Source organism: Coptis chinensis, chromosome 9 (assembly GCF_015680905.1).
Source record: "Coptis chinensis isolate HL-2020 chromosome 9, ASM1568090v1, whole genome shotgun sequence".
NCBI classification, from domain to species: domain Eukaryota; kingdom Viridiplantae; phylum Streptophyta; class Magnoliopsida; order Ranunculales; family Ranunculaceae; genus Coptis; species Coptis chinensis.
Genome location: NC_141464.1, coordinates 79742964 through 79766469, shown reverse-complemented (window position 1 = coordinate 79766469; position 23506 = coordinate 79742964). Strand labels below are relative to the sequence as shown.

The window sequence follows — 23506 nt, the reverse complement described above, 5'->3', positions numbered from 1 at the left end:
CACTGCAAGAGACCTTTCCAGTACAAGCTGATCTGGCTTGGTGAAAGTGGCACAGGCCGGCCAAAAGCTTAGGCATCACATTCCCTCTTGAGTGTGTTATCAATATCCAAGTTGCTGTTAGAAAATGGATGCAATATGAAGTTGTTGTTAGAAAATGGTACTTCATGGGTGTGGTGGCGGGAATTAAACTTATAATAATATGGAAACATCAATTTTTAGACGGTCTTCGTGTGATCAAAACAAGATATGTAAGCGTCAATGGTCAATCTTTTCAATCTATATTCCTTGGCTTTCCTTGGTAATAACAAGATTTTAGAGAGTTCTCATCAATTTATATTCTTTGGATTATTTTCTTTTGGTAACAGGATTTTAGAGTCATGTATGCATGTGCAATACTTGAGTCAACTATCTCATATGGAAGTGCAAAATACAAGTTGCTCGCTGTTAAGTTATTTTATGGCAACACCAGTACCTTTTCTTTTGCATTAGGTATTCAATTAAAAGTTGAATTGCAGGCTACTAGAGACATAGCAGAAATAAAAACATTATTTTATCTTAACAGGTTAGTAGTGAACAAGAAAAAAAGAGACATAACATAAAGAATAAGATAGTGTACCAATATTTATCTCCATCATTTTATTCTAATTAATTCTACATAATATTAATCAATAAAGCATTAAAACAATCCGTGCCAAAGGCACGGATAATACCTATTATAAAAATAAGTTATATATTTTATATACACAATACGCCTGACTTCCTCTCATTGGTTTTTTAAAAAACTATTATAAGGTCATTGGAAAAAATAATTAGAAACCTTAATTTCTCAAATCCTGTACATCAGTGTGCACTTACACTTAATACACGAGTAATGTAAATGGCCGGCCATTTGCTTACACATTGACAACAGCAGTAACTAGAGATATCTGTTTGAGTAGCATTTGAATATTGAATTCCACGAAAATCCGAGTGATAAGCATGAGAAGGCCAGACAGGAATTGGAATACAATGCCAGTGAGCTTAGATGATTTGGCCTTGAGAACTAGGCTTTGGAGAATGAAGATTAACAGGTACCATACACATAAAGGGCATAAAAGAAGGCAAAACCTCCCAAGTACCAGCCTTCTCTGACGGCTCAAAGCTCAATGGGTATTTTAACAATTTAACTACTGTTCCTGAAGAAACTTAAGAGTGTCTGAGGTTCCATTATAATCACGGGTCCATTATAATCAAAAGACAAGTGTTGCATTTTAATCGCAAAACCTTAGTCCGCTAATCACAGACCATATCTCCTATGGGTTATTACCTTTTATGACAATGTTGATCGAATTCGTTGCCCACCTGACTCCCATCACGCACAAGAGGATGATGGTTTTGACATCTGGCCAGTGGTTCTTGTCAGAGTTTCATCATCTGTAGAATCTACTGTTGGCCACAGAAAAGCAGGCTTGAAGAGAGGAATGTAGGGTATAGGCAACGACCCTGAGATCATTTGCAACAGTACTTGTGATTTAGGTCTATCTTTAGCAAGGGGATGTGAGCATGCTAAACCAAGAAGCAAAAGCCTCTCAGCTTCTACCAATACATAATTGTTTCCAATTCTCTCATCCATCGCCTCTAAAATGCGTCCTTCTCGATACAACGACCATACCCAGTCGACCAATGCTTGGAAACCTGCTATCTTGGTCCAAGGGCGTTGACCACACATAACTTCAAGCACAACAGCACCAAATCCATAGATATCAGAGTCTCGTGAAGCCTTTCCTGTGAGAAAGCACTCTGGTGCAATGTAGCCAAGTGTGCCAGCTACTCCTCCAAGTTCGGCGTATGAAGTTTTTCCATTCTCCAAGGCACGTGCAAGGCCAAAATCACCCAGACGTGCATTCAGCTCTGAGTCCAGCATTATGTTACTTGCTTTGAGATCACGATGCAACACTTTCTGATCATATTCATTGTGAAGGTAATGTAAAGCAGATGCTACACCTAGTATAATTTTGCACCTGTTTTCCCAAGATAGTATCTTTTCAGGGCCACCAAATAAGTGACAGTCAAGGCTTCCATTTGGCATGTACTCGTATACCAAGAGGAGCATCCCCTGCTTGTAGCACCACCCTACATATATTAATGTAAGAGGAATAAATGAGTTATCTACAAGAGCGCTATTTGTTCATGGAAGCCTACATACAGACTGTAAGTCTAATGACTTGATGTTGAGATTCCAATGTGCCTAAAGGAATTGTCTGAGATATTTTCTAGAGTTTTGTATCTGCCTAAAACTTCTAAAAAAAATTATTTAGGGAAAAATTCATGGGAATCTTTAAATTGTAAGTTATCAAAAGGATGGTACATCCAGACTCAAATACATATTTTCACCACTGCACCCCCAGAGAATGGTTATTCTAAAAGGTAGAACACAAGATGGAATAAGGTGAAGTTAGGTCTCAATGCCAGACACATACCATTAAGTTTTTGGTAATTTTTCATAATGACATAGATATTATATGTATCTCGAAATCCATTGCATTGACACCTATTATTATTTCATTTGTTCCGTTTGTGGTACTAGATTATGCATATTTTCATTTCTTCAATGATCTCTGTTGGATTTTACTAGATGGGCACATAAATCTCTGGACAGCATATCCTACTAATATATTTGCATGTAATAATTGAGTAAAAGCACTGCAAGGGGGAAAAAGGACCTACCAAGCAATTGGACGAGATTTTTGTGTCGAAGGCGATTTATGATGGTAAGTTCTGCCAAGAAATCATCTTTACCCTTCATACTTTCTCTTGAGAACTTTTTGACTGCTACTTCAATATTCTCTTTATGTATAATTCCTTTAAAGACTACACCAAATCCACCTTGTCCAAGCTTGAGCTTCTCATCAAAATTATTCGTTGCATTTTTTAAGTCATTGAACTTAAACTCCCTTGGTGTACCAGGCAATCTCTTTAGTACTCCCAGTATAACTGGGTCATCAGATGCTCTTTTTTTATGCAGATAATAGCCCACACTCGCAACACAAACAATAAGCAGGAGCAGACTAGGAACAACAACGCCTATGGTAATCTTTTTCCATGCAAATGAGTCATTGTTTCCTTGATTTGTATTTAGCGTTAGACTCCACTTCCGTACTGCATTCAGTTGAGCGTCTTTCCCCGTGGAAGCTGAAAATCCAAGATATGAGCTCTGCTTTACGTAGTCCTTAATGTTTATTGTGTGAGACAAAACTAGTATGTCATTCATGTACACTTGTAGTTGCTTCATAACCCCGTCGTATTGACCTTAACCATGTTGTTCATGGACATATAAGAAGATGTAATAGCTATATTGGACTCTGTCCAATTGGATCGAACGCTGTTAATGTTTAGACCAATATGGCTATCGTCTGGGTCAAACTCTTGCTTTGCAGTGTCTAATTCAATGGCAATTAGATGATTACTAACATTTCCATCAGTGGTGGAATTTGTCAAACCAAGATACTGACCTTCACTATTAGATGGCATATTCAAGTCAGGTGCAATGACAAAGGCCAAGCCTTCTCCCCGGCTGACGTTAGCAAGGGAAAATAAGTTTACCACGAAGGTTGTAGTGAAGGAAGCCACCCATCCTGGAGAAGAATTGCTACTTTCTTCCCATAGCTCGAAAGGCTTGTTGTACATGATTCTGCCAGACTTGTTACGTATAAAACCGCTATTTAGAGTATCTGGAGTTATTTGAAGTGCTCCATTACTGATAGCCGAGGATCCCAAGAGTGTGAAGTTAGAATAAGCGTCTGGTGTAATAGAGTCGAACTCAAAAGAGATGGTGCGGGTTGAGACAGTGAAGATGCTGGAAGAAAGAATGAGCAATACTAAATGAAGCTTTCCAAAAAGACCTTCCATATGTTTCTCGGAGATGCATGAGAATCACAGTCTTTATATTAAGGAATAAAGACTTGTAAACACTTCAACACTTTCATTCTGGTCCATTGTCGTGATATATGACATGGTGACAGGAAAGGCGTAGCTTTGACTGTTGAATTTGTGGAAATATCGAGGTAACACGCCTCAAAACTTGACCATTATCTTTTTCTGGTGAGGGCAATAGACGTGTGTCAAACAGTAATGTGGAGTGTGGCCGACTTGGCCTGGCTGGAAGTAGGTACAAGTGGATATCGAAATATTTGAATTAGTATTTGAAAAATCAGATATTATCTGAAAATTTCGGATATTGGATTTGGATTCGGATAATTTTTTATGTCCGAATTGGTTTGAATACGGATTCGGATACTGTCATATCCGCATCCAAAAATATTCGATTCGATTTAAAAATCAATAGTTATTATATATAATTTATTTATTTATTTATTATTGTATAAAATATTATATAAAATCATAAACTAATAATACAAAACTATAATAACAAATGACAAATATATATAATAGTTTTTATAGTAGTAAAATGAATTATTCAAATCAAATAAAATTTTAATTAATATTAATTTTCGGATAAGATATTATCCTAGAAATTGGGCTCTAGACACTTTCTTTAGCGTGTTTTTTGTCTAGAGAAAGACTAATATTATCTTTTGATTCTACTCCAATTTTAGCAACATGTCACTTTTTGAGTGTATTAACTGTTTTTAAAACTTTTTATTTCTCCTTTTTACCTTTTCATTTGTAACTTCCAATTTCTTCTACAAATAAATATTACGAAAAATCTACTATGGGCAGGTCGTAGGTGTGCGCGTCAATCGAGGTCACTCATCAGATAAGGGTGCGTGTGTATTGTTCTAAAATATACTGCAATCAAATAATACAATTGTCTTATAAAAAAAAACCCCATTTGTCCTTTCAAAATTTCACAATTTGAATTACATCAAACAAACCTTAAACATATTATTCAAGATTATAAGAGATGCATTTTAAATTGCTAAAGCTGTATAGAAATTAGTTGTAATCAACATATCTTTTTTCCGTTTTTGAAGTTGATGTTTTCCACATTGTTTTGGTCTAATTTTGTAGATTTCGGATAAATTTTAGTTATTTTAATTAACCCACTACTGTTTTGGTAACTGATTTAGTTCGTAGCCTTTTTTATTTTCGTTGGTAGTTATTTTTTTAGTTGGGACTAATAAAAAATGTCAAAATTGTAAAATTCAATCTGAAATTTGAGACATGTGTCAAATTTCAGTTTTTATGGAGGAAAAACAAAATTATTTTTTGCTATTTCCTCATAACTTAAGAAATTTACGGGTGTGTACTTATACCCAATTTTCTAAATTTTTTATGTCCGAATTGGTTTCGGATATGGATTCAGATACTGTCATATCCGCATCTGAAAATATCTGATTCGATTTAAAAAATCAATAGTTATTATATATAATTTATTTATTTATTTATTATTGTATAAAATATTATATAAAATCATAAACTAATAATATAAAACTATAATAATAAAATAATAATAATAAATGACAAATATATATATATATATATATATATATATATATATATATTTATAATAGTTTTTATAGTAGTAAAATGAATTATTCAAATCAAATAAAATTTTAATTAATATTAATTTTCAGATAAGATATTATCCGATACCGAAATCAGATTCGGATAAATTTTTTAATATTCGTCGGATTCGGATACAACCTATCTGTTTTCACTCCTAGCTGGAAGTTTCCAAGGATTTAGAGAGAGTAAATATTATGTTCTAGAATTATATAATCTTCTACAAATAATGAAATGGTGTGCAAGAAAAAACTAGCCTCTTTTACGTGTCTTTTGCCACACAATCAATCTCAATAACTCTCAATTTTATTTTTCACATAGTGGACTCCACTGAATTTAGTTTATTCTTTAATAATTTATGGACGTGAAAGTACAATTTGATCCCTTCAAAACAAACAAAATAAAAATAAAACAAAAATAATATAATATTAGAGGCAAAATAGAAAAGAAAAATATTTGATCCCTTCAAAACAAACAAAATAAAAATAAAACAAAAATAATATAATATTAGGAGCAAAATAGAAAAGTACAATTTGAACCCCCATGAAATCAATCCCAATAATTTCCCTTTTTTTTTTTTTTAATTTCCACTGAATTTTTTTTTTTTTTAATAATTTACGTGGTGGACAAAATAGAAAAATAATAATAATAACGTGATGAATTTTAGTTTATTTTTTTTCTTTAATAATTTATAGACATGAAAGTACAATTTAACCCCTTCAAAACAAACAAAATAAAAATAAAACAAAAATAATATAATATTAAGGGCAAAATAGAAAAAATAATAATAATAACGTGATGAATTTTACTGTGCCCCCCTTTTTATTTTAAAGATGTAATAATGACTTAGGTGGAACAAGAAGGCACGCTCATCCTAAAATCGTTGCGGAGATTCTTTCAAAGACCAATATAAATTGGATCAGTACTTACACGTGGACTTCTGTATTTTATTCGCCGCCAAATATGTTCTTGAGACTTGTGGGAATATCTGCTACCTTTTTAAAATGGGCGCGACTGTCACATATGGCCAGCACAAAAAAAAAAAAAAAAACTTGAGGAGAGAGAATTTAACTCATTGTTTTAATACTGGCTGGTGAGGCAGGTCGTATGGTGTGAGATTCATGTTAACTCATTGTTTTAATATATACCAATTAGAATTGACTAATCAGAATGGACTTGGAGGTTTTTTTTGTGCTGGATTCATGTGGGTTAGTTCTATCCTTTTTAAATGGTTTGGCATTCTTTAAAGTTTCTAATAAACATGGTTAGAAGGAAATCGAATAGCAGAATTTTAATAAATTAACTATTTAACAATAGACTTTTATGTATTTGGATCCTGCTTGAGAGATAAAGAGAAGAACATTGTCAGAAATAGAACTATAAACAAAATGGAGGGGGAATAATTAAAGGAAAGGAACATGAAAATATACTCTAGTGTTGAGTTATTTTTCAATAAAACAAGGGTAAGTGGTTAGTGTTTGGAGTGATTTTGTGGTGGTTTGATCTCTTGACCTCTTTGTGGGATAGTTGTTTAAGTAGAAAACTTTAGTCCCACATTGAAGAAGATACACTAGTGAATAATATTTTGGGTTATTTAGCTTTTGGCCCCACTTTATATATAGATATTAGCGTTTGGCTCTCCTAAGTTCCTAAATTCGTTTTTGGCCCCAGTTCTGTTAGTTAAATCAGTCAACTTTAACTACACTGTATGTATTTTTCAAAATGACAATTTTACCCTTCTTGTGACTTGCACGTGAAATTGTAACAAAATATTCCATTGTTTCATTTTGATTTGAAATTCCATTACATTTCGATTTTGAAATTCTATTATTTCTATAGTTACTATTCATCTTCTTCTTGTCTACTACTGTGTCAAGTCTACTACCCATCCGAAATGGATAACATCAACTGGGTTGATTACTAGTCTACTATCGTGGAAGTCCACCACACTTTGGGTTGATTACTAGTAATAGGCAACACCTATAAGTGGGTGGTTTTGTGTGTTGGGTTCAGTTTTATCACTTAAGATTTTGGGTTATAGCAACATGCTAAACAAATAATAGGCAATGAAAAAAGAATAATATGTAAAATTTAGTTGGTTTTCTTACTTGTAGAGTTAACTTGCATTGTAGGTTGCATCTATATCTACTAAAGGCTTAAAGTAAGTAGGTAACTGTATAATTTTACTCAATTGTTTTAAACCTTGCATGAGTGATGTGGTCTTGCATTGTTAACACTATCGCCTATTCTTCCCAAACAAAGCTCACCGACCGCTTGACCGTTGGCAAAAGAACAACACCTCCTGTGCATCCCCTTATTCTTTCCAAGTCTTCTTTTTTCTTTTCATCTTTGTATCTAGTAGCAATTGCAGTCGGGGGCATAAACCATGTGTCTGGGCTTTTGAGTGATCAATTTGATTGACGACACTTAGTTGAGAGCAAGTCCAAGAGCTCATTTTTCAACCGATGGTATTTTGGTTTATGTGGTGGTACAGCCGTTACAATCTTTGTCTTGAAATACATCCAGGATAACTTGAACTGGGGTCTCGGATTTGGGATTCCATGTATTGCAATGGCACTGGCACTTATTTTGTAACATCAACTACTATGTGCATAGTTCAAGAGTGTTGATCATTTTGTGTCAAGTATTCATTTTGGTGAGGTTGTAATTCTAAACTGTTGAGAAATGTATAGCCTGTATTACTTGGAGGATGAAGATGAATAGTGATCAATTAAGGGAGAGCAGGAGTGGTTAGATTGGGTTAGAAGGACGGTCCAGATGAAATCAAGTGTATTTCCTTAGATTAAATTGTATTCGTTCGATTGTTATGATCTAGACCGTTTTGATTAAGACACGTGTCGGTTACACTTTAGTTAGTGGACCATTTTCATAATGGTATATTGGTAAATATTGTTAAGGGGTATTTGAGTCATTATGAAAATATGAGAAAATCAACTCACAGTGGAGTTAAAAGTTGGTGATTCAACTAATGTAACCTGGAGCCAAAAACAAATTTAGCAACTTAGGAGAGCCAAACACTAATATCCAAATATAAAGTGGGGCCAAAAACTAAATAACTCTAATATTTTTACGTTAGAGTCTCATACTAAGGGCGTGCTCTTAGCATACAAAGGCTTTTGGGTTAGGAGGGAGGGAGGACTCACACAAAGCCACATATGCCGAACCGGGCTCGAGCTCGGGATTGGGTTCTCTTTGATCCCTTATCTTCTTTTGGAAACAGAATTGGATATGGATTGGGAAACAGGAATGTGATAGACTTGTAGAATCCAATCCTTATCGGGAAACTGGATCAGTTCCCTATCCGGATCTACTAAGTGCTCCACGTTTTTCCTCTATATAAATACTCCTAGAGCATCAGCTAATATGATATGCGAAAACCTATTTTCTATACTAAGCTTAGGGTTTTCATAAGATCAGTATCGTGGTTCTTCTTTTCTTCTTTGGTTTATCTGCAGTAAACAAAGGAGAGTTTATCTGGTTGTTGTATCCTGGAGGTTGACGCACTTTGTCTGCATAAAAGGAAACAGACGTGAAACAACCTTAAAGAAAGCGTTTGATCCGTGCCTCAGCCAGCCTTCTTATTCACAATTTGTTCTTATTGCAGCAATTGTTACCAACAATTTTAAGATTGTTTGACAATGGAACATGAAGGTAACCAGTCCATGTCCCACAACGACAACAGCCATAATCGACCGTTCAAGTTTGTTGGTGAGCACTTCAAGCGGTGGAAGGCGAAGATGATGTTCTATCTGACCCTGGTGAAAGTGGAAAACGTTCTAAGTGAACTGATTCCTGATGAATATGTCTTGCTGGAACCTGCTCTATCTATTGTTGTTGATAAGTAGATCACCGTGGATTTCAAGTGTAAGAATTACATCCTGAACTCGCTTGCTGATGATCTATGCTTAGGACAGGGAATCGGGTCAGGTTTGACCCAATCCGACCCAACCCTAAATAGTTCGGGTTCGGGTCAATTTTTATATCCGTTTACTTATTCAGGTCGGGGTCGGGTTCAGGTTTGTCGGATTCGGGTTCGGATTCGGATTTTTGGGATTTTTTTTGAATTTTTAGTGTTATCCGATCGGGTTAGTCGGGTTCGGATATAATCGGGTTCGGGTTCGAATATTATGAAACTATTCGGATTCGGATATAGCCATATCCGACCCGAACCCGACCCGATCCCTGCCCTATCTATACTACTTATACTATGAACTTCCGTCTGCTTCTGATGTTTGGGAAGCCCTACAAAAGAAGTATGATACTGAGGAAGCTGGCTCCAAAAAATACGTTGTAAGTCGTTATCTTAAGTTTCAAATGATAGATGACAAATCTGTTGTGTCTGAGTGCCATGACCTATAGATTATTGTTCATGAAATACTTTCAGAAGGGATGAAAATTGACGGGCAATTTGAGGTTGTTGTCGTCATTGATAAGCTTCCTCTCTCTTGGAAGGATTTCAAGAACATACTGAGGCATAAGTCTGAAGAGTTTTTGATGGAGAGTCTTATTATGAGACTCTGTATAGAAAAGGAATCACGGAAACAAGACCTTAATGAGAAAGTTACCATGTCATCTGCTAAGGCTAAGGTTAATGTGGTAAACTAACAAACCAGTAAGACTAAATCTAGTTTAAAACCTAATAAGAAGGCCATGAAGAACAAACCTGTTAACAAGAAACCTCCACAAAATTAGAACTAGAATCAGGTGCATATGAATCAGAAACCACCCGTTGACATGTCAGAAGTTGTCTGTTATACTTGCAAGAAGAAGGGGCATTATGCTAGGAACTGTAAAAGTCATAAAGTCAGTGAGGCTAATGTTACTGAGGAACCTTTTGTTGCTATGATAACTGAGGTCAATTTTGTTAATGTCTGTGAGGGGTGGTGGGTTGATACTGGTGCTTCTAGGAACTGGTTCAAGAGTTATACCACAACTACGAATCAGGAAGTCCTACTTGGTGATAATCATACGACCAAGGTTTTGGGTACTGGTGATGTTGAGCTGCAGTTCACTTATGGGAAGAAACTGTTGTTAAAAGATGTGCTTCATACTCCTGAGATTATGAAGAATTTGGTTTCTAGTTTTATTTTGAACAAGGTTGGATTTCAGCAAGTCATAGGTAGTGATCAGTATGTGATCACTAAGTCTGGGGTTTTTATTGGTAAGGGCTATGCATGTAATAGGATGTTTAAGTTGAATGTTGCTGATATAAATAAAACTTCTACTTCTGCTTCTGCTTACATGATCTCTTGTTCTGTTAATGTTTGGCATGGTAGAATATGTCATATTAATAGAAAGTATGTTAAGAACATGAGTATACTTGGTTTAATTCCTAACTTGGATGATGATTTTGCACACTGTGAATCGTGCACTAAGGCGAAAATCACAAAAAAGCCTTACAAATCAGTTGAGAAAAGTACAAGCCTGCTAGACTTGGTACATACTGATATATGTGAGCTTGAAAGAGTTTTGACTAAAGGTGGTAAAAGATATTTTATTACTTTTATTGATGATTGCTCGAAGTTTGTATATGTTTATTTGCTGAAGAATAAAAGTGATGCGTTTGATGCTTTTAAAGCTTATATACTTAAGGTTCAAAATCAGCATGACGGGAACATTAAAGTAATTCGAAGTGATAGAGGTACTGAATATGGTTCTACTAATTTTGATATTTTCTTGCAATCACATGGTATAATCCATGAGACATGAATTAATGACTCCTTATTCTTTGAAATGAATGGAGTAGCTGAACGTAAGAACAGAACTCTTAAGGAATTAACTGTTGCTATGTTACTTAGTTCTGGAGCACCCTCAAATGTATGGGGTGAAACTGTTTTGACTGTTTGCTATGTGCTTAATAGAATTGCTAATTCTAAGACGAAGGTTACACCTTATCAGCTATGGACGGACAGGAAGCCTAATTTGAGTCACTTCAGAACATGGGGATGTCTGGCTTTTGTAAAGAAGCATGATCCCAAGATCTCAAAGCTGGAGAGCAAAGCTTATGAGTGTGTCTTTCTAGGCTATATATGCTATGAACAGTAAGGCTTACAGGTTTCTAGATATGAAGACTAATGTCTTGTTTGAATCATGTGATGCTGAATTTCTTGAAGACAGGTTTCCATACCTATCTAGAAATAGTGGAGGTGTGTCTTCCTCCAAGGCACCTACTTTTGATGTTTCTGACACTTATGTACCTATAATACATGACAGAGACACTGTTACAGAATTTGAACCGAGAAGAGGTAAGAGAGCAAGGGTTGCTAAGGAACTGGGACCTGATTTTCTCACTTTTGCTTTGGAAGGAGATCCCTCCTCCATTGAAGAAGCTCTCACATCTTCTGACTCTGAGTTTTTGAGAGAAGCCATACAGAGTGAGCTTGATTCTCTCATGGAGAACAAAACTTGGGAGCTTGTTGATTTGCCTCCTGGTTGCAAGACTATAAGAAACAAATGGGTTTTAAGAAGGAAGTTTAAAATTGATGGTTCAGTGGACAAGTTTAAAGCAAGGCTGGTTATCAAAAGTTTTCGACAGAGAGAAAACTTTGATTTCTTTGACACATATTCACCTGTTACGAGGATAACATCTATTAGAGTATTATTTTATGTTGCTGCTATTCATAATCTTGTTATTTATCAAATGGATGTTAAGACAACCTTTCTAAATGGGGATTTAGAAGAAAAGATTTATATGGATCAGCCAACAGGTTACGTGGAACCAGGTAAGGGTAAAAAGGTATGCAAATTGCTTAAGTCACTTTATGGGTTGAAACAAGCACCTAAACAGTGGCATGAGAAATTTGATAACTTTATCATTACCAGTGGGTTCAAGATAAATGAAAGTGACAAGTGTATTTATTATAAGTACTCTGATGGGATATGTGTTATTATATGCTTATATGTTGATGATCTACTAATCTTTGGTTCCAATTTACATGTTGTGAAAGAAATTAATAACTTGTTGTCTTTTAACTTTGATATGAAGGACTTAGGTGAGGCTGATGTAATGTTGGAAATCAAAATTACAAGATCTTCTGATGGCATATGGTTGGATCAGTCACACTACATAGAGAAAATATTGAAGAAGTATAACTACTTCGATTGTGTGGCTGTTGGTACTCCTTTTAATCACAGTGTTAAATTATTTGCGAATAATGGTGAACCTGTGAATCAGAATAAATATGCAAGTATCATTGGTAGTTTGAGATATGTTATAGATTGTACTAGACCTGACATTGCCTATGTAGTACTAGTAATCATGGCGCTAAGCATTGGCAAGCAATTGGCAGGTTAATGAGATACCTAAAGGGAACCAATCATTTGGGTATTCATTATCAGAGATATCCTGCTGTTCTTGAGGGGTATACAGATGTTGACTCGAACACTCTCTCAGAAGACTCTAAGGCCACCAGTGGCTATGTGTTTAGCATTGGTGGAGGTGTTGTATCTTGGAAGTCTAAGAAGTAGACTATTATAGCGCAGTCTACCATGGAGTCTGAACTGATTACTTTGGCTAGTGCAAGTGAGGAGGCTGGTTGGTTACGAGATCTTCTCACTCATATTCTGGTTTGGCATAAACCGGTACCAGCCACTTTGATACATTGTGATAGCACTGCTGCTATTGGGCGTGTCCACAGTAAGTTTTATAATGGTAAATCACGATAGATTCGTCGTAAACATAGTACTGTCAGGGATTTTATATCTAAAGGTGCAGTGACTATTGATTTTGTGAGATATGGTGATAATCTAGTAGATCCATTTACTAAAGCTTTGGCCAAAAAAAAAAAACTGTGGACTACTGCTAGAAGCATGGGACTTAAGCCAATTGAAAGATGAACATCTATGATGGTAACCCAACCAAAGGACTGGAGATCCCAAGAACTAGGTTCAAAGGGAAGAACAAATTATAGAATGTTGGTTGTGAGACATACATTGTTACTTATCTGTCCCGTAGTTGGATAGTAAAATGTATGAAATCCTGCAGCGATAATAAAGGTTGAGATTTTTTGGGAAAAACTCTTAATGAAGTTCTATGGTCCTTATGGGCGGAGTGCATAGCTACAGGAGCACTCTTGATAGACTCACCTAGTGAATGTGAAAGTAAAGGCCGCTTTCTATGAGAATGATGGCTAATTCTCTAGATCATTCACAAATCCAGGAGAGCACAGGGCCTTTAATGTATAGAACATGAAAGGAGAACACTGGATATGTTTTATGCGTGATTATGACTTATTGTATACTCAAGACCTAAGTTTAAGACTTAGTCACTTATGGCTCTTATACTTTGAGTAATTTTCACTACGTAAAGGTTTAAGTCGTGGACACCTTCATCAATGCATAACATGTTGATACTGATATTGATTGCCCTTAAGTATATTTTCTATTTTGTTTTTATCAAAAATAAGTGGGGGATTGTTGAGTTATTTTTAATAAAACAAGTGGTTAGTGTTTGGAGTGACTTTGTGGTGGTTTGATCCCTTGACCTCTTTGTGGGAGAGTTGTTTAAGTAGAAAACTCTAGTCCCACATTGGAGAGGATACACTAGTTAATAGTATTTTTAAGTGAGAGTCTCATACTAAGGGCGTGCCCTTAGGGTACAAAGGCTTTTGGGTTAGGAGGGAGGACTCACACAAAGCCGCGCGCGCCGAATCGGGCTCGGGCTTGGGCTCTCTTTGATCCCTTATCTTCTTTTTGGTAAACTTTTTCCGGATAAGTTTGGAAACAGAATTGGATATGGATTGGGAAACAGGAATGTGATAGACTTGTAGAATCCAATTTTTCCTCTATAAATACTCCTAGAGCAGCAGCTAATATGATATGCGAAAACCTATTTTCTATACTAAGTTGAGGGCTTTTATAATATCAGTATCGTGGTTCTTCTTTTCTTCTTTGGTTTACTGTAGTAAACAAAAGAGAGTCTATCTGGCTGTTGTATCCTAGAGGTTGACGCATTTTGTTTGCATAAAGAGGAACAGACGGGAAACAACCTTAAATAAAGCATTTGATCCGTGTCTCAGCCAGCCTTCTTATTCACAGTTTGTTCTTGTTGCAGCAATTGTTACCAGCATCTAGTACAACACAGATCTTATGTCTGTACATGGCTACAAGGTATATATGCTCATGGGATATTAATAATTACACTCAAAACACACCACTGATTCCGCCGATATCCAATCAAATCAAGATAGTGCAGGATTAGTTAATAGTGGTCTTTGGGTTCGAGTGCAGCAATTATTTCCAAAATGTGAGCTTTGTCCGCGTCAAATTGTTTATCCTCTTTATCAGTGTTGAAGCCTCCAAAGAGTCGAACAAGTTTGTTGCTATTCACAACGAGTATGCCTAGGACATCAGAAGGCATGTTCGGATTAACAACAAATAGGCTGAACACACGAAACGCCTCCAACTGGATATTCTTACTGCTTGTTTCCCTGAGAAGATTCATTATGATCCGTAGATTATCCATGGAGCTTACATACCGCATCATAACTGCAGAATTTGTACGATCACATAACACCTCTCCCAAAAGTGTCACAGCTTGTCTTCTGGTGATGTAGTTGGGATTTTCTAGGAGCTTGGAATTGTATTCAATGAAAAACCAGTCGTGGTTTTTTGTAAGGAACTCAGCAACAGTAGATTTATGCCTTGTCATAAGCTCTTTAAAAGTAGACGAAACATCTGATGCAATTTCAAAATTTGGAAGATTCATAAACCCGAAAAACTTCTTCATATGGTGCTTAGATTCCAATACATACCTAGCAATACTTTGATGACGAATGCACTCCCTTAACATTGAACCATAAGCTAAGGCCAGAACAGAATCTTCCTCTTCATACCCCGATATCAAAACATCAATAAGATCTTTATTTGCATCCAAATAATCAGATGCAATCAACCGTGATTGAACCTGCTGCCTTTGTAAATTTGCAACGACTTGAGTAACATCTTTACAAGCCCTTAAGTTCAGCTTTGGAATGAAAATAATCAAAAGACGCAAAAGCTGTGTATTCTTTTTGAAGAATTCCTTAGTCAGTTGCGCGCATGCTTCTGGAACTGGTTCTGATTCAGTACTACCATAGAGAATGCGCTTCAATTCGCGGATGTGCTGACTTAGTTCTAATAACTTCTCTTCTCGCTTGGCTTCACGGAAAGTAGTACTAGAGCTGTTGGTGTTGAGAAACACAAGAAGGTCTCGTGTTCGACAAACAATCTCTGCTGGAGTTTTTGGCTTCGACTTGAAGATGCTCTTCATGTTCGTCGCCAAGCAACCAATCCGAACATTGGAAGAATCTGTATACATGTTTAGTGACCTCTCAAAACAGAACTCATGAGACACTTTTTTGTTTTTGCCATAGCTCAAAGAGTGTTGTACGTTACCACCAAAGTTAAACTAAAAAAATCGATGATCACAATGTTTTTATTTTGTTTTCATCCATGAGGAGTGATCCTGTTTTAATAGATTTTACACAGCTAGCTTATATTTAAGTAGATTAATTATTCAAGTCTTTTTACATTGTCCAAGCGATTACAGATACAAAATTTGGATAATTTAAAAAATCACTGGTACTTAGTATTGCCTTGCCCATGTAAACTCTGACTAAGATTAAAAGTTAATCTCGTTGGGCGTCTTTTGGAAACAATAGCTTGTTGCAACAATGCTTGCCCTTGACGTACAAAAGCACATATGAACTCTTGGTGAAATTGTGAGGTCACAGGCTTACTTAACCTTACACTGGTATCCAGTTGCTTCGACCGGAAATACAGGGTCGATTAAACGATGCACACATCCAAGACTAGGATACAATTTTTTTAGTTTTTCTTTTTTCTTTTTGTTCAATTAATTTAGCAACAATAGTAAGTATAAGATTTGACAAGGAAACATTGTCTTTTTAAAATGGCAAACCACAAATCACAAATATTTGTGTTAAACATACACAAGTTGCAAGTACATATACTAGCAATAAAAGCCACTGGGGAAAAAAATGTAAAATTTAATTAAACTGTGACAACTATAGAAAGGTTACATCAAACCTCCGCCATTATCAGTTGGTTTACCCTATCAGTTTTTAGATGATCCAATATTCTCTTTTACATCTTCTTATAATAAGTCACATACCGTCAGCATCAACGAGAGATACTGGTCTTCATTTAAAACAGTTCTACGGATTCTACAGACGTGGTTTCTAACCCTCCAGTAGTAATGATTGTCATCCCGGATTATTACAGGAAAGTGGTACGATAAGTTGCTCTATACTAGGCCTGGAAAGGATCAATGCGATGATCTTAAGTTCTACAATGGAGATTGTTATTGTTACCGATGATGAAAAGGTTAATGTAGTTAAGGGCCTTCATGGCTCCTCTCCCCCTACCATGCAAGCAGTTAAATCATCTCACAAATATGACATCGACAGAGGTGGTAAGGTTTCACTGGTCGAAAAGCTTCTTCTGACCTATTGAAGAAGGTGGTAAGGATCCGTAGATATGTTGGTGGTCATTGTACAACTCATCGTTTCAAAATATTCAAACTAGGTTTTGGTGAATTCAAGTGGGTGAAAGTTGAAAATATCGGTGATTCTGCATTGTATGTGGCTCTGAATCACTCAATCTCCATCATGGCGTCTTATTTCCCAGGATGTAAAGGGAAGTAGGGAACTGCATTTAGTTCTTCATAGGCGTGGAAAGAGGTATCTTCAATTTGGAAGATGGTACCATGCAGGCAATTTTTCATACTGATGTCCCAAGTGGTTTTCAGCATCATACCCCTAAATTGTTGGAACGTTGAGAAACCATCATCAGTCTTCGTCTCTTCGATTAATTCTGTTCGTCTTCGAGTTGTTTTTGTTGCTTTAATTTTTGATTAGAACAGGATTATTAATGTGGATCATTAATGTTCATGAAATGGATCTGAATTGCCATTTCTTTTCCTTTTAACACTCTATTGTGCATCAAATTGTTCACAAAGAAGTCTGAAAAAGTCTAAAAAAAAAATCAACACACATGAGCTCCCCCCATAGCTTGCTAATTTGTGGAAAGTTCTAACTTTGAGCTCAATAGGTCGTGTGCGTTCGTATATGTGTGTCATGTGGATTGTGGTGAACCATGAATACTCCGTTCAATGCATTCCTGTGGCAGCCACTGGACCTATCCTGTTGGCTGTTGCTACTTGCTACTCCTTTAAAGCCACACCATACTTGCACTATTAAAGAAAGACACAAGTAACGTAGAATTCTCCTTGTACAAGGCGGAGGCCCAATTGATTAAGATTATTTATATCTTTTCTTCAAGAAAATTGCAAAAACGTGATCTTCAAAATGGATAAAATGAAATACCACTTCATCAAAAGACTATATGGGGAGAAACGTGAACAAAAAAGAATAGATTAAAAAAAAAGGAAAAGAAATCAATTTGTGAAAGAATCTTCTTATTCCTCCAGACGTCTAAGTACCGATTCTGCAAAGATCTGTTGCCTGAAAATTACAAAATAAAAATGACTGTCAGGCATGTTTGGTTGGTCTCTAAGTATATAACTTGAAAAGTGTCAAAAAGAACATGCAAGACTTTAATCATTCTATTCCCCAATCCCCGCCTGCCCCCCAACACAAAAAAAAAAAAACAACCAAAAAAGGGAAAATATATAAAAAAAATGGCACAAAGCACATATGCAAACAGCACAAAAAGGAAACGGAATGATACATGAATTAGTGTTGTCCGTGGCATCCCACTTACTAAGTTTGGGAGCCCACATACAATTTTCTTATAACCTTAATCCACATTGAAAAGAAAAAAATGTATCCATATCTAGCATGACCATTCTAATTGGTGAGGCACTGAGACCTATCAAAAATGCCAGAAACCCAAAAGGAGGTCATGTCCTGTTCCAGCATTGCAGATTTCGCTATTCTTACAAGTATAAGAACACACACAAACAAAAAACAAAAAAATTGTTTGTAGTTGAGAAATAACAATAAATGAAGGTATGGAAGCGTACTTTTGCTCTGTGTGCTTGGGGCTAGGACGGGAGTATTTCAGATATCCATCCCAAGGAACCTTTTTGAGACCTGCCCGAACAGAAATTATGTCCCTAACTCTGCAAATGCAAGCAGCCAGTCATGTGTAAGCTCATCCAGTTATCCACGTTTTGTTTTCTTTTGTTTTCTTTTTCTTTCTTTTTTCCTCTTTTTATTTTTTGTTACGAGGAAAAAACCTTTTTCACTTGATTAACACCAGAAAATGTACATGCAAATTAACAATCATAGAGGTGAATTACCTCTCTGCGAATTCTATTGCTGTTTCTCCGGGTTTCAGGTTTTGTGGTTCCAAGTACCACACATCACAAACAACAGCCCATGAGGTCATGAGGCGCAATAAATGCATTGTGAATGATTGTCTGCAAAACAAGAAGTTTGATGGAACACAATTTGGAAGCAGTACATCATTTGGAGATAGATACCTAAGAGAAATAGAGCATATATGAAATTCCTGTGTAACTACAGAATCCCCATCCATAGGCCACACATCTCACTTGCACAAAGGTGGAAACAATTCTACACCAAAGAATTTAAATCTATAGTGGGGTAATTTCAGTATTAATAATCCGCCAATCTAGATATGATCTGACCGTGAAATAAATTTGTGTATGTATTTTTCTTTGAAAATGACCAAGTGAACCTCACCTCATATAGGCTTGCACATTATTATTATTTTTATCAGTAAAATTCAATTCATTAATAGCATAAAGATACAGTGTTACAAATGATAGGCTAAGTAGCAAGGAGCTACTCATATAGGCTTACACATAATGGATACATTGAGTGATTCATCATTTACAACAAATCCAAAAAAGCTACCTGGTATACAACAAGTACTAGGTCTCACACCTTGCAAGTGTTTAAAGTGCATAACTATCCTATTGATGTTCCTACCAGTTTCATAGGCGGGTACAATAAATAGGAGTGGAACCATACAAACAACATATTATTTTGAGATGAATTGGTGCCCTTAAAGTAGGTACTTACTGCCTGCTGTTCCAGAAAGCATCCACAAAAATTTTGTTGTACTTGATTGCAATTGGGCAAACTGTGCAGCCAAGCTCAAATGCTCCCTGGAGAGAGAAAAGGTAAAACAACAGTTTAAGGATAATGGGAGACATTTGAGATAAACATATAACAAGAAGACACCATTGTAAATTCAAGAATTGTTCATGAACTAACAATTCTGCTAATGAAGACTTTGGACGGACCTGAGTCGTTAAATGAAACTAAATAAGACTCAAGATAAATCTAAATAAACATGCTTCAACTGTTTCAACATGCTAGATGGTGTGCACTTATATAAAAAAAAAAAAAAAATGTTCTCCACTGGTACATGGTACATCATCGACACAACTCAATAGAAAAGTCAGCAAGTGAAACTTCAAACCACATTAGATGTGGAGTCCAATCTTTTAATAATTAGATGTCACATGCCCACGTCAGAGTTCATTTGCTAATGGCATGAACATGTGAACATGTTCAGTTAAGGTGTAGGATGTAAGTTTTTCACTAGGACAGAAAACTAGCTGTCTCTTCTCTCCATTAAGCACATTCTCACCCGGTATGACTAGTTAAGGACCAATAAATTCCATCATAATTTCAATGTCACCAAAGAACAAGATTTCCCCCTTTTTCCAGGGTAAGAACGGGACAATTTTCAAAGCTCATATCAGGGCATGTGATATTCAACGAAGAAGTCCTTAAAAAAAGAAAGCACAACAGATAGAAACCTTCTTGAACATGACTGTGTAGTGGTTATTAACACAGGTTCCTTCTGGAAATATAAGAAGGGGATTGTTGTCAACTCCTTGAACGTGTTCTCTTAACCTGCATGATAAAATAACTCAATTCAGTTTCCATATGCAACTTAAAATTCATCGGATATTCAAATAGCACAATGCTTACTTTCTTGCCACAATTTCACGATCTTTTGCCTCTGAGCGATTGAACCAGATGCAACCAACACTCTCCAGAATTGTACTCTGCAGTAGTCCTGTAGATAATATTGATGAATGGAAAGAAATGAACAGTTTCTTGTATTTCATATGCAAACATCCTATTAGGGCCTCAACCTAGGAAAGGTAACAAAGCCAAATGCATTTTCAGTATGGTGCTTTGAGGCATTATATAAAAGTCGATGAACCACTGGCCATAAATTGTTATTTTTAATTTCTATTCAGTCACAATCATGTGAATTTCACAAAAAGAAAGACCATGATAGCAATAGGATCCAGTGCTTCTATTCTCACTTTTATAACCCTCAGAAACTAGTGATTTTGGATATTCACTGGTGCTAGTCCAAAGGAAAAATGAAGCACAAGAGTTGGGCTCTTGAGGAGTCATCCTAAATATTCCGTTGGTCAACAATATTCTGATGGTCTTCAACTTCCTGATCTAATAAGGAAGAAGCTTGATGGCCCAGTTCATGAATACTAACTTCTAAGCTTGGGTTTCAGGTTCCTTTGACTGGGTAGCCTTAACGTGAGATTTTCTCACGTGATTAGAGCTTTACACTTTTCTTTTCTTTCTTTTATCTCTGGGGATAACTAAAACTAAGATATATACATGAGATAAGAAAAGGCACATAGACAATGACATTACCAACCCATCCAGGATGCTTTTGCATAATGACAGCAAATGCAGTCATTTGTTCCAATACAATGAAATCAATCATGGATGTGTGGTTGGCCACAAAAACCTGTTTTCAGACAAAGCCATTGGAAAATTTGTATTAGAAATTTGGCACACAGTAAGGAATATTTCAAGAATATCATTCAAGATTCTAGAGCTCAGAAAGCTGGAAATGGTGAGCTACTACACCTGCTTGGGACGAATGCTGGGACGTGGCCCATGATATTTGACAACTCCAGTCCATGACGCAACAAAGAAGCTGCATATTAATTCCACCAAATACCTCTGGACAAAAAAAAAAACAAGATGCAGACTTTGAATAGTGCAAGAAATATTACAGTGTGCCGGAGCTAACTTTTCTTAATATGGATAATACCAGGTAAAGTTAACATTTCATACCTCCAACTTTCTTCTGCACTTATCATTTCCTTTCAATAGGAAATGTACTGGAATAAAGGAGGAGAGGAATATTATCCACCCTACTGTTAGTACCAGCACCCTGACAATAAGCATACATTGTTAAGATCAGGGTTCAAGTATCTGTATCGTTCCATACACAGGAAAACTAGACCGGTATATCTGAAGCCAATGCAATTATACAAAAACTGGGAATACTACTGCTGTACATCTATATTTTCTGATATTTTTTCAGATATATTTGTAACCGGTTATGACAGACAGTTATCACTTACTGAGCCAATCTCTAAATGATAAAAATCTAGTGAACAATCAATTTCACCTTCACTAGTAACATCAAAACAACTACACAAGAATCTAAACTTAAACTTGTACATTTCCATACCTAACAGGAAAAAGTATCCCATATCTAACCACAACACCAAAACACCACAATGGAAACAAGTAGACATTCCAATTCCAAGGCTCTGGGGGATTGGACTTGAAACAACGTGTAAACGAATCCTGCACAAAGCAAATTCAAGTATCACTAATATAAATAACCCTTTTTAATAATCATCATTAATTAATAGAATTACTTACATCTATAATAGCACCAGCAGCTTCAGTTAACGTAGGTGAAATGTCAAGCAAATCACGCCTAAACAGATATTTAATAATAATAATAATAATTAGTACACTCCCAATTGTGTCCTCGAACTGAAAACACACATAAAAGTAAAAGTTGAAGGGCTTACAAGAGAAGCTTCTCATGAGGCTTGTGAATAGAATCAGTAGTTAAGTACTCTTCAATATTTGGTCTATCTAAGTCCATTTTTTCCTCACTGCTCTCATAAGATTGAAGAAGTAAAGATGATTTCACCTTGGAAAAAAGAATCGCTCGAACACGCGGAGCAAAAGATGAGAAATGAGAGGAGAGCTGAAAATGAAGAGAGGTTTTAAGACAGAGTTTGATGTTTTCATTTTATAAATAGCAGAGGAAAGCATGTATTTTTACGTAAATGTCCTTCCAATAAACATCAAAATCAGCAATGTTTATGTATATGTTTATTGTGTGTGTAACTTGTGTGTCAATTAGGGTGCAAACGGATAGGTTCGGATTCGGATATGTCTGTATCTGAATCCGAAAATTTATACCGATATCCAAATCCAAATCCTATGGGTAGTTTTAGCGCGGTCTATAATATTTGATAATATAAAAGAAGCTATTGAACCTGAGGTGATATTGTATGATGAACCTACTGCCGGGCTTGATCCTATTGCGTCTACTGTCCTTGAAGATCTTATTCCGGGGTTGGAGAGGTTGGACATAATATTGCCTCTTATGTAGTTGTCACTCACCAACATAGTACTATAAAAAGATTGTTGTTTCTTCACCAAGGGAAAGTCGTTTAGGAGGGAAGGGCTCATGAATTTACCACATCGACAAATCCCATTGTTAGACAGTTTGCTTCTGGAAGCCTAGATGGACCTATTAGATATTAATGCTTAATAATGGGCATGGGAACTTGGAGTAAGATTATCGCTGGCTGTAGTGGAGCACTAAGGTTTGAAGTTAGTCACACCCTCAAATGAGCATAACTGTGAAATTTGGAACATAGAAGATAATTTACCTGGCGTGTTAATGACGGAAGCATGGTGGAACTAGACGTATGTCTGCATCAATTGAACCTGAGGTTTTTGGGTGATTCTTCTTGTTGATATGATCTCTTGGAGATTGAATTACATTCTGCTAAAGTTTTGTATTGGACATAAATTGCCTCTTATGTAGTTGTCACCACCAACAGCTAGCCACTATGCTTTCTCAGTCAACTGCAGTTCTTGGTGAGTTTGGTGATATGCATTAAACTTCATCGACAAATCCTAATTTTTTGGCCATTTCCATATAAATGGACTATCTGAAA

The 23506-nt window shown here is 36.0% G+C and overlaps 3 protein-coding genes across 4 annotated transcripts; all 3 read right to left on the bottom strand.

The window, feature by feature from the left end:
- Positions 1-796: 796 nt before the first annotated feature.
- Positions 797-3993, bottom strand: LOC147478469 (putative L-type lectin-domain containing receptor kinase S.5). The gene is given in 3 exon segments (XM_086581939.1): positions 797-2112; positions 2707-3286; positions 3289-3993. Coding segments are annotated over 3 exon segments (1941 nt in total). The 5' UTR covers positions 3889-3993; the 3' UTR covers positions 797-1351.
- Positions 3994-14526: 10533 nt separating this feature from the next.
- On the bottom strand, positions 14527-15934 carry LOC147478468 (putative MO25-like protein At5g47540). Of its 2 annotated transcripts, XM_086584610.1 has the most exons (2): positions 15279-15909; positions 14527-15201 (listed from the first exon to the last, which is right to left on the bottom strand). In XM_086584610.1, the coding sequence occupies exons 1-2, from the start codon at positions 15821-15823 to the stop codon at positions 15183-15185; spliced, it is 564 nt and encodes a 187-aa protein (XP_086440736.1). In that variant the 5' UTR covers positions 15824-15909; the 3' UTR covers positions 14527-15182. The 2 variants fall into 2 exon arrangements, with proteins under 2 accessions (XP_086440736.1, XP_086440735.1); XM_086584609.1 differs by having other exon boundaries at positions 14527-15934.
- A 1805-nt stretch (positions 15935-17739) lies between these two features.
- On the bottom strand, positions 17740-22550 carry LOC147478467 (glycerol-3-phosphate acyltransferase 9-like). Its single transcript, XM_086584087.1, has 12 exons — positions 22340-22550; positions 22185-22242; positions 21988-22106; positions 21585-21684; positions 21375-21470; positions 21156-21252; positions 20460-20547; positions 20285-20381; positions 19539-19624; positions 18791-18910; positions 18512-18610; positions 17740-17990 (listed from the first exon to the last, which is right to left on the bottom strand). The coding sequence occupies exons 1-12, from the start codon at positions 22414-22416 to the stop codon at positions 17945-17947; spliced, it is 1083 nt and encodes a 360-aa protein (XP_086440213.1). The 5' UTR covers positions 22417-22550; the 3' UTR covers positions 17740-17944.
- Between the last annotated feature and the right edge of the window lie 956 nt (positions 22551-23506).